General features: G+C 42.7%; 2 protein-coding genes across 2 annotated transcripts in view; both read right to left on the minus strand.

Annotated features, from left to right (window-relative positions):
* The window catches only part of srd5a2a (steroid-5-alpha-reductase, alpha polypeptide 2a), a 28,003-nt gene extending 16,305 nt beyond the window's left edge, over window positions 1–11,698 (minus strand). Inside the window, exon 1 of the mRNA XM_085278285.1 lies at window positions 11,301–11,698. Within this exon, the coding sequence (XP_085134411.1) occupies window positions 11,301–11,560 (260 nt within the window). The 5' untranslated portion in view covers window positions 11,561–11,698. The remainder of the gene's footprint in view (window positions 1–11,300) is intronic.
* On the minus strand, window positions 482–7,459 carry LOC146573428 (uncharacterized). Its single transcript, XM_085278286.1, has 2 exons — window positions 6,566–7,459; window positions 482–3,713 (listed from the first exon to the last, which is right to left on the minus strand). The coding sequence occupies exons 1-2, from the start codon at window positions 6,823–6,825 to the stop codon at window positions 3,479–3,481; spliced, it is 495 nt and encodes a 164-aa protein (XP_085134412.1). The 5' UTR covers window positions 6,826–7,459; the 3' UTR covers window positions 482–3,478.
* Window positions 11,699–12,097: the final 399 nt, after the last annotated feature.

Genomic DNA, 12,097 nt, shown 5'->3' on the forward strand with positions numbered 1-12,097 from the left:
TGGGGAGAGGCAGACCACCCCGACTCCGCAGCAGCAGGGAGGCCCCACACCCCAGACCGCAGTCGGACGGCCAACTCCTACTAGCCCTCCCGCTCCAGCAGGCCGCAGAGAATGGGGGTGGGAGAAGACTCCAAACCTCCCTTCACCCGCTCATTGTAGTGTTGATGCATATGTGTTCTAAGGTGCAATTAAAACCCAGGAGGGCATGGAGCTACCTGCCAGAGAGCAGCAGGTAAGCGCATAGTCCCTCCTGCTAACCCTCAATGACTAAGTGTATTTAAAATTGAGAGGTGGGCAACGATGCCAGGGGTGGGGTGTACACCCTGATGGTACTTTGGACTCCGTGTATCGTGCCCACCCCCAAGATCCTATATGTATGTGTAATGAGAGTGTGAATAATGTGAATGTCTAAGTTGTGGGATAAAATTGAGGCAGAGGCAGCCAGAAGGGGACAGGGGGGGGGGGGGGGGGTAGCCTCCTCTGCACCCTGGTGACATACCCCCACTCCAAGGCCCTGCATGTGTGGGTGGTTGTGGAGGAGCGGGAAGAGGGAGGCAGCTGGAGATGGGGAGGGAAGGAAGGGAGGGGCAGGTAACCCCTCCCTGGGGCCAGCTCCCCCGCTGACCCCAGTAGGCACTCCCACCCAAGGAAGATGCCTCCGGGGAACCCCCCGACGCCCTAAGCCTGTCCCTACCCCCACACCAATCACAACAGTGAAGGCGGGACCAAACTATGACCCCCCACCCCCACTAGGTGATGGAGCTGATCAAAGGAGCCCAGAGCAATTGATCTAATGTGGTGGCAGAGGCTGTGTCAAGACTAATGTAATCTAATAGATAATTTCTATATTGGTTAGAATTAAGATTATTTTTATTTTTCCAGTTCATGAGGACTGTTTTCTTGGCTATGCATAGGGCAGTGAAGATCATATGGGCTATATTCTTTTCTGAAGTGACATTATCTAAGCTGCCCAGTAGACACACTAAGGGGGAGGTTGGAATGTTACATTTCAGACATTTTGATAAGTCTTCACATATCTCGCGCCAAAACTTTTGCACTGGTGGACAGAACCAAAGAGCGTGGATGTAATTGTCTGGTGTATTGCCTTGACAGTGTGAGCAGTTGTTGGAAGATGTAAAGCCCATCTTGAACATCCGATGACCTGTATAGTGCACTCTATGAAGTATTTTGTATTGTATTAATTGCAGACTGGGATTTTTAATTAATTTAAAAGTTTTTAAGCAAATCTGAGACCAGAAGTTTTGGTCTAGGTTGACTGATAAATCTGCTTCCCACTTTGCAGTAGGAAGGGATATTGATTCATCTAATTTAGAAAGTGTTCTGTATATTTTAGATAATAATTTGGGGGATTTAAGAGTAAGAAAATGTGCCACACTTAGTGGTGTTTGTAATTCAACTCAGGTGGGATTTTTAATTCTTAGTGACTCTTAGTACGGTGTGTTTACACCGAACGCGATGGATGCGAATAGAGCGTCAGGTTTACATGTAAAGTCAATGGAAAGGCGCGATGACGCGCGATTGCGGGTCCCGTGAAAATTCGGAAGCAGATTTGCGTCGCGAAAACGCCAAAACGCGTGAAACGCGCGTGAGTGTAGGGCGTCTGGCGCGTTTGACGCACGAATAAAACCACGCGCGTCAGTTTTTGTGTTGCATTTTGTGCATACGCGGGTTACGCGTCTACCGCTCGAGTTGGAAAAATCTGAACTCCAGCGTCAAATTGCGCCGCGACAACCAATCAGGAGCCTGGTGACGTGGCTGTGGCCTAGGTCAAAGGGGCAGGTCCAGCCAAAGCCCTTCATTCTTCAATGGAGGGAAGGCTAATCAATGCGGTAGAAAACAACTCGGAGCTGTACAACACCAGCTGCTTTCAGTACCGAGACAGGAATAAAAAGGACCGAGCTTGGAGGAAGATATGTGAAGAGATCGGGCAACCTGGTAAGTTCATTCATTTCTCTTTTGAACGTTTTCACTGACCCGGGGAAGCCGCACAAAAGCTAGCAAGCCACCGCTATTTTCCCACTGATGTACAAATACCGTTCTGCTTTTATGCATGTTGTCATTTAGGAATATATTTTATTGTTTATTAATAAACAGCACACAGTGGTCCCGCTGTTCATCCGTCACTGCTTCGCTTTTTCGCTGATTTTTTATTGCACAGTACAGCATTGCATTCTGCAGCCTGATTGACAAATCTCCTGCGCTTGCCAAATTTATCACGTTTGGTTTTGATAACCATCACATCCAATAGAAAAAACAGCACAAAAACACCCATAACTATGAGCCTCATTCGGAAATAGACACCTGCACCGCGAGGGAAAAAGGCGCACGAAAGTGGCGGGCAGATGAAGACAAACCGCGGCATAATAATACTTTTACGTTTTGCAATCTACAAAGGTTTGCACTTTGAGAACCAATTGTGAGAACTGTGACCAATGTTCATGTGTGTGTGTGGAAAAAAGTGTATAAAGTGCGTGACCAGGGGCTAGTTATTCTGAGAACCCCTGCTGCAATAAATGAGGGACCACTGTCTACTCTATGATTATTATATTCAACTTGGTAACATTTAATACTGTATTGATAGAACCAACTGATGCTGCAGCAGAGCATCCCCAGTTGCTTCTCCTGGCTCCCCAGTCCCTGAGCTCCTGCTGCTGCACCCACAGATATGTACAGCAAGCACTGATACCTTTTTAGTCGGTGGGATTGCCTTGTGATCACCTTTACTAAATATCTACAACCAATCTGATTATATCCTGTTTTTGGTTTGTTTTTTTTCTCAATGTTGAAATTAAAATCTAGTAGCAGCCTTCTCATTTCTTTGTGTTTTGTGCTGTTTTACAGGCCCACAGGGGAGGACGGCTCCGAGGCAGATGAGGGACGGGTCCCAGGACGGTCCATCGGCGGTGGAGCTGGCCACCCTGGTGTCCCTGAAGAGTCCACACCAGTCTCCAATGGAGCATTTCCTCCTCAGCCTTGTTCCTGCTCTGGAGAGCAGCTGGTCCTTTTTATTCCTGTCTCTCTGTAAATTCTTATATTTTATATATTTATGTTTAATGTTTTTCTGTTTGAGAATTTTAATATTATTTCAAATAAATTTTTATAATGACTAATGTCTCAGTTCTACTACACAGCAAATGTTGGCACACGACTTGACACATGTAGAATTTATTTCATATTAAACTAATGACAAAATATACTAATACAGTGGGATGCAGAAGTTTGGGCAACCTTGTTAATAGACATTATTTTCCTGTATAAATCGTTGTTACAATAAAAAATGTCAGTTAAATATCATACAGGAGACACACACAGTGATATTTGAGAAGTGAAAAGAAGTTTACTGGATTTACAGAAAGTGTGCAATAATTGTTTAAACAAAATCAAGCAGGTGCATCAATTTGGGCACCACAAAAAAGAAATGAAATAAATATTTAGTGTATATCAATGTGTGTGTCTCCTATATGATATATGGGGTGCCTTTGTCTGGACGCGCTTCCCATCCAGAGCTGCACAGCACAGAGGGAAGTTCCAGCGCTCCTGGAATCCCTCTGTGATGGACCGCCAGTCTCCAGGTGAAGGCACAGCCATGAAGTCGTCCACTAGACAGTCCCAGATGGACGTCGCTGCCTGGGGGGTGATCTGACTCTGTAACTGAATGCTTGGTCCTGAAGGAGTCCCCGGTGACAAGGAACCTGGACAGAATTGTTCAAAATCAGTATTATGTAAATGGCCTGCATTTGTATAGCGCTTTTCTAGTCCATAGCGATAGGACCCCAAAGCGCTTCACACTACATCCAGTCATCCACCCATTCACACACACATTCACACACTGGTGATGGCAGCTACATTGTAGCCACAGCCACCCTGGGGCGCACTGACAGAGGCGAGGCTGCCGGACACTGGCGCCACCGGGCCCTCTGACCACCACCAGTAGGCAAACATGGGGTTAGTATCTTGCCCGAGGATATTTGACATGCAGCCAGGAGGCAGCCTGGGATCGAACCACCGACCTTCTGATTAGTGGCTGACCTGCTCTGCCACCTGAGCTACAGCTACCCCTGAGCTACACAAAATACATTATTCAAATTCCAAAATACTTTTGTGATGTCAGATTTAATCACAAAACTTAAATCTTACATAAAACATTTTGTAATTATAAGGATAATTACAAAATGTATATTAGATAATATCTAAAACAGTTGTGTTTTGTTTTAACTTTAACATATCATAATTTGATTGGTAGCAACTTTCACAACTACAGTGAGCCAATCACTCATAATTCCTAAACATGTCAATCAGGTAGGAATGACGTGAGACATAGAAATAAAGAGTTGTGTGTTGACATGTAGCCCTTTCCTTGCTTAAATCATTAATATTTTTGAAAAATTAATCTGTGAAAAGACAGCTTATCAAGATAGAACCATGTAACTAGAGATGAACCAAACTGTTCAGTTTTATCTAACTCTGTTTTAATAAAGGCTGTGACCCCTGCTATAGAGTCTGACAGCTGCAGGGATTATATACAAACATTCAACTATCCCAGAATTAAACCAGGGCCCTGTGCTTCGTACGTCGCTTACTACATCCAAGATCAAATGAAACATCCAAGACCAAATCATCGCGCTAACTCTGAGCTCGCTATTCCGGTTCCCCGAACACACCTGTTGTTGACGATTAGTACAGCTGGATGAAGTAATGTGAGATCACTGGGTGGCCCAACAGGGGCTACGCATCGATAGTAGAAACATTGATCGGCAACCCTTTGATTGGTCGGCGAAAATGTCGAAGGAGCGCGCTCGGTATTTTTCGGCAGCAGAGCAAGAACTCTTCATTGAGGGATTTCAGGAGTTTCAGAGTTTAATTAAAACGCAAGGGAACACTGCAAAGGCTGCAAAAGCAAGGAGAGAGGGCTGGCAGGAAGTTGCTGACAAATCAAACTCGTAAGTAATTTAATAATAACAATAATAATGGAGTGGATTTATATAGCGCTTTTCAAGGCACCCAAAGCGCTTTACAATGCCACTATTCAGTCACTCTCACATTCACACACTGGTGGAGGCAGCTACAGGTGTAGCCACAGCTGCCCTGGGGCAGACTGACAGAAGCCAGGCTGCCATATCGCACCATCGGCCCCTCTGGCCAACACCAGTAGGCGGTAGGGTAGATCTATCATATCACACCATATTATCCAATATTATATTACATTATATTATATTATGTTATATTATATCCCCTTTCACATTAGAGCCACAACAGGACCCACTAGAACATGGGAACAAGTAAAAGGGAAATATAAGAATATTCTACAGAATGGTAATATTTATCACTTATATTGCTTTGAGTCTCTTGGAAAGAGACCCTGGAATAATCTGTTTGTTTGTTCATAACAGCAACCAAGAAAAGGGCAGAGCAAAAAAAAAGACAGGTGGTGGTCCTGCACCCCCTCGTCAACAAGTTGGTTAAGTAAATAATACCCTCACGGGAAAATCGATATCTCTCTATGAGCACACTGTCGCGCTGAGTTAAAGGATCCTGTCTGTCCCGCAATATACGCTGAATTCTGAGGACTCTCCTTATCAATCTTGCACCTTCCACAATGGGTGGCTCGCGTATACGGACAGGACATGGCTGCGACAGGCTTCCCAAATCCACCTTCGCTTTTATAGCCGTGGTCTCTCATCTTGATTACATGAAGTAATTTACAATTACTACTCTGAAATATGAATTAAATCTGTAATAATCACATACATGTAATAGAATGTTAATAGTACATTTCCCTTTTTTAGGAAATGACCTGTATGTATCTGTGTGACATCAATAAAAGGATCAAGTACTGTATTGTCTTTAGTTACATTGATGTTATTTATTTATGGTGAAACAGTGGTGGAATATCGCTGTTGCTTTCGTATGAATGACGCGGGCATACCTGCGTGGCCGCGATCTAATCCTGTTTACATAAAGTGAACCTGCTCCCCAGCAGGTTTACGCTTACGGCTCTGTTGCTATGACAGCAAGTCCCGGATGGGCTTCGGGGAACCGAACGATCCAGGATCACGCGAAATCGTCAACAATCTCATCCAGCTAACTCACTTAGCGCGGTACGAAGAACAGGCCCCAGGTCTAAATAAAAAGGAGTGAGTATCACTACAAATCAGAATCAGAATCAGAATACTTTATTGATCCCTGGGGGAAATTATTTTTTGTTACAGTGCTCCATTTTAAACCAGGTTAACTCAGTGGTGCTAATGCTACAGTTTGATATCAGCAAACACCAGCGCATACATAGATGTGACACCACAGCCATGCTATCATCGCAAACACTGATAACAGCATAAATCGAATTAAATCGGGACTTGATGAGACCTTCTGAGTATCACTAGAAATATTATAAAGAGTCATCTTTGTACCACAGTTTGCTTTCAGCAAACACCGACAGCATTCACTGTTAGCATAGCACATCCATGTTAGCAGTGTATAAATGGATGGTTTAGCATATTAGCACAGGTATCAATAAAGGACTACCGTATTAAACACTTTTACTAACCTCAGGCAGACAGACAGGCGCTCTGCAGGTGGGATTGAGCGCCTGTAGTTGGTGTCTAGGCGGGCGATTCTGGGACCGACGCGGGACAGCAGGTCCTCAAACTGGCCGACGGTGATAGCGCTGGAATCGGCCGTCATCCAGGCGCAGCTCCTGGAGCAAGTGGTGAAACTCACCAAAATGCTCACGCCTCTGGAGGACCTGATGGACCCAGGTACGGCGAGGACGTCTTTTACGCCGCTGCTCTGCTCTCCACAGTACATAGAGAAGGGAGACTCTCTCTTCAAGCGCTAGCTCGACAGCTGCCATCTTGCAAAGATACCGGTCTGGCACAACTTCCTCCCACATTTCCGGTTCACGCGCGTCAAAATATGGATTTGTCTTGGACACGCGTTGAGACGCGAATGTGCACGCGTCAAATTAGGGGCGTTTGGTTCGCGTCCATCGCGTTTGGTGTGAACACACCGTTATACCGTGGCGGACGCCACTGGACTTTTAATGTTGTGTTTTAATGATTTTTATTGTGTTGTCCCCTGGCCAGTGTTATTTTAATTAATTTTACATTTTTAACTATTTAAATATGATAAATTATATTTTAATTATACAGGTTTTAATTCGTGTGCTTTCCCTTGGCGGCTCCACTGCTCTGTCCGTTTGGAGGAAGGTTTCCCTCCTTTAAAAAAACACTGTGGAAATAAAATCACCTTCGCTCCGTTACACCTCTCAAACATGCGTGGATCTGCACTTCCACAGTTTTAGGTGGCGCAGCTCAAAGTAAGTAAGTAAAGTTTATTTATATAGCACCTTTCACAGACATGTGTCACAAAATGCTTTACATGGTAAAAACACAATACAGTCATAAATACATCATGAAAAGCCTGGTCTAATAAAAAGCTTTTTGAAATAAAAATGTCTTCAGCTGCTTTCTATGGAACGCCAGGACTGCCATAATGAATTAATTAAATACACCATTAAATAATTAATTAAATGTGGCAATAATTAATTAAAATTGGAATTAATTAATTAAATAAATAGTTATGACACATGTAATTAATTAATTACTGACACATTTAATTAATTATTTATGTATTTCACATTTTAATTAATTATTGACACATTTAATTAATTATTTATGTGTTTCACATTTTAATTAATTATTGACACATTTAATTAATTATTGACACATTTAATTAATTATTGACACATTTAATTAATTATTTAATGATATATTTATTTATTTCATTTTGGCAGTCCTGGCGCCTGGCTCTCGTCATGAAATAATTTTATCTGTCAGCCTCACCCATCAAACTCAGGGGGCGGGGTTAACGCTGCCCATGCAGCTTCTCTAACATTTGATTGGTTGCCGTGCAAAGTAAGTCAAAACAAGTCGATCCTAGAAAATCGATTGCTTGTGTAGACTTGGGGCAGCCAGGTATCCCAGAATGCAGATCAAATCACAAGCAGCAATGGTGGTGGTGTAGTTTTAAAATACCCCGTTTTTCTGTCACCAGCTACACTTTTAACAGTGTTTTAGCCGCGAATGTCGCGACGTATGTCTGGTCAGGTTGTCAACATAGAACATGTTTGCAAAAGTGCTCAGATGTTTTCAGAGATTTCACTAGCTCTGCTAACAGTTAGCATGCAGAGTGCACCCAGGGGGTTACGTTAACCGGTTTGTTTACATATTCCACTCTCCGTGTTCCACATGTTGCATTCGCAGATTCTCATTTTCACCGAACGATCGTCTCTTTCCGCCTGGTCTTGTGTCTCTGTGCTTCTGTAACATAAAGAACGAGCTGACATTTTTCTCACGAAACCAGCGATCAGCTCAACAGACCCTCAGTTTACCTGCATGCATCCTCCTCCTCATCTGTCAGCTGTTTAACACCTGCTGCTAATTCAAGAAACACGCCTAGTTACCTGGTGATAGTCACAGTTTAACTGGGCAGCCGGTGCTCGATATAACGCAATGTCAGCGCATTTTTCTGCACAAGATAAGTAAATATAGTGTTTTCCCCGAGCGCAGAGCTGCTGGAGCTCGTTTCCTTACAGAGCACTTTATAGGCGAACAGCTTTATCAGCGGCTGATGTCCAATCACCGGCACACAGCTTTGAAACCTCAGCTGAGTTTTAGCTCTCAGTGGTTAAACGCTGGACTTCATTCACTCAGGTTCTGTCTGTCGGGTCACGTTTACTTCGCTGTTTTATTTACAACTGAGCAAATCGGTTTGGCTGAGGTTAAAGTTACGTTTCATAACTGCATAGTTTCACAGACGTTTAATGGTTCACTGGCACATGTGTTAGACTGAACTATCATCTAAATATCATCTGTTTTTTAATAGTTATTCAACTGTATTCTAAGCACCAGCTGTCTGTTAGAATGTGATTTTTTTTCTCTCTCTGTTGGCAGAGGTATAAAAATGCGCAGGAAAATCTGACGTGCATGGCAAACTTCACCGACGATATTTAGGGAGGAATAAACACACATCAAACATAAATGAACCATTTGTCTGTCTCCATAATTGAGAGCATTTTCTCTTCTTATGTCAACACTCTCTCTCTCTCTTTTTTTTTTTTCGGTCATGTTATGTTTACCTGTCAAAGGCTTGTTACAAACTATGAAACACATTGTGCAGACTTCTGGATGTTAGAAGAAAACTAATACTGCTCATGAATGAGACTAAAGGCAGGAAGGTGTCCTTTAAAACTAAACATGTTAATAGGACCTCCCTGTTTATATCATAGTTTATGATATAGCACGTGTATTTCAGTAATAGCCTGCTGAGGCCACTATACGTGCTGGCCTCATATCAAATGTGAAGGCAGACTGAGTCTATGTTTGACGTTTTTTATATCTAATCTTCCTTTTCAAACATTTAAACAGCAGCGAGTCTGCAGCTGAGGGAACACAAACTCAAACTGTCGGAACAGGTTTGCTCGTTTCTTGGATTCATTTGGTGATTTATTAAATGTATAACTGTTATTCTAATCTGCTGCTGAGTCTCTTACACTTTTCTTTATGCTGTATATTTTCACGTCTCTGGAATAGTTGGCAGTTAGATAGTCAGCTGGGAAACTTTGTGTTAACTCATGGAGCTGAGGATATCGTGGATATGCTGACCTCGCTGCGTGGTGTACAGAGCGAGGTCAGCATGATTAATATTCACAATAAAAATATTAGCCGAACATCATGAAGTCTGTATGTGTTTCATAGTGTCGAACAACCTTTGTACAGTTAAAGCCAGCAGTTACTACATGACGGAAACACCAACGTTATCTCTTTTATGCGTTTATACACAGGTCACGCTGATTACTGAACAAAAACCCAAAGATCAGATGTTAAACAGATTTATTTGCTCTCTCTCCTCCTTAAACATGTTTTTAATGTTAGTTATAATTCAGACTGAAACACGTAGGACACATAAGAACATCAGGAAATAAAACATCGATAAATATAACCTCAGTAAAAGAAGTCAGCGGGGGTTACTACAGCTGTGTACCGGGGCCTGCGCTTTGTCGGTGGGATTACTTGCGAGGCGAGCGGGTCTATCCCACGCTTTGCCGTGAGACTGGGCAGACATCTCCGAAATCATCGAAACACTTTTGCAAAGAGGCTGTATCTTGACAAACCGACCAGACACATGAAGATTAAACCACTACATTCTCGGCTAAAAAAATATTAAAACGGTATTTGGTAACACACAAACAGGGTTTTTCAAAGCTCAGTTCTGTTAGCTTCCACATGCTGGTTGTTGTGTGCTAGAAACAATGGCCACCAGGCCAAAGCAATGGTTTTGACTCGATCAGCGTTAACCCCGCCCCCTGAGTTTGATGGGTGAGGCTGACAGATAAAATTATTTCATGATGAGAGCCAGGCGCCAGGACTGCCAAAATGAAATAAATAAATATATCATTAAATAATTAATTAAATGTGTCAATAATTAATTAAATGTGTCAATAATTAATTAAAATGTGAAATACATAAATAATTAATTAAATGTGTCAATAATTAATTAATTAAATGTGTCAATAATTAATTAAAATGTGAAATACATAAATAATTAATTAAATGTGTCAATAATTAATTAAAATGTGAAATACATAAATAATTAATTAAATGTGTCAATTAATTAAATGTGTCAATAATTAATTAAAATGTGAAATACATAAATAATTAATTAAATGTGTCAATAATTAATGAAATGTGTCAATAATTAATTAAAATGTGAAATACATAAATAATTAATTAAATGTGTCAATAATTAATTAAAATGTGAAATACATAAATAATTAATTAAATGTGTCAATAATTAATTAATTACATGTGTCATAACTATTTATTTAATTAATTAATTCCAATTTTAATTAATTATTGCCACATTTAATTAATTATTTAATGGTGTATTTAATTAATTCATTATGGCAGTCCTGGCGTTCCATACTTTTCGGAGGTCTCCACTGAGTCCAAACACCGTGGAAATAGGGGAAGTGCATTCCACAGTCTGGGTGCAACCGCTTGGAAAGATCGGTCCCCTCGAGTTTTAAAACAAGTGATGCGGGACGACTAAAACGTTAAACAAAGGAACACTCTGTTCATAAGTGCTCTGACTTGGCTCTACGAACGAGTCATTACTCCTGTAACGACACTACGGTTTAGACACTAGCGCCTCGACACTATGAATAACAAGAAGTTTATATCGTGAGTGTTTCTCAGCTGCACGCGAGCATGAGACCGTACCTGTGGAAGTAGTGCAGCATGAAGGTGCCGATCAGCAGCCTCCTCCCGGTCCCGGTCTCCGCGGAGAGCAGCAACAGCAGCAGCGGCACAAGGAGAGCCGGCACCTCCTGCAAGAACCAGCCGAGCCTGGCCGGGCAGCAGCGCGCCTTCGTGGGCGCGTAGCGGCCGTACTGTGCGCAGTTTTGCCGCAGAAGGTGAGCGCCCCCACCCACCACCAGACCCCAGCTCAGGTAAGACACGACGGCCTCGCGGCACTCCATCACACCCGACAGCAGCCGAGATCACAAATTTGACTTTGTGTAGGAGGAGAAATGTTCTGTTTTGTTTGCATTCACTGAGTCCAGGAGGTGCTGTCCAGAGAGTCCTCCCTCTGAGCTGCAGTCTGGGTTTCCTGGAGCTGCTCTCCATCTGGCAATATTTAAGAATCAGCGCTCAGCAAGTTAACTCAGAACCAGGGGCGGAGCGTGGGGGTGGCTTACTGGGCTTAAGCCCGGGTTGTTTTGTCAGAAGCCCGGGGTCTTTTGGAGTGTAATTTTTTCATAGTTAGATGCCTGGCTGACAACTGTATAAAACAAAAAGTACACACAATATTCGAAGCACATAGTGCACACTGTGGGAATTTACGACTGTGCGTGAATCCCCCCCTGATATTGGTATGATCCGAGCTCAGGCACTAAGCGACTGAGCGAGGGGGCGGGGCAGCTGCTACCTGTTAGTGCGCTGTTGGAGAAACAGAGCCAGCCATACTAAGGAGAGCTTAAGTTTGAGCAGGTACCAAAGCAAATCATTCATACCGT

Source organism: Mchenga conophoros, linkage group LG6, assembly GCF_057382185.1.
Source record: "Mchenga conophoros isolate Kocher_MC1m ecotype Shallow Benthic linkage group LG6, M_conophoros_male_GT1.1, whole genome shotgun sequence".
Lineage (NCBI taxonomy): Eukaryota > Metazoa > Chordata > Actinopteri > Cichliformes > Cichlidae > Mchenga > Mchenga conophoros.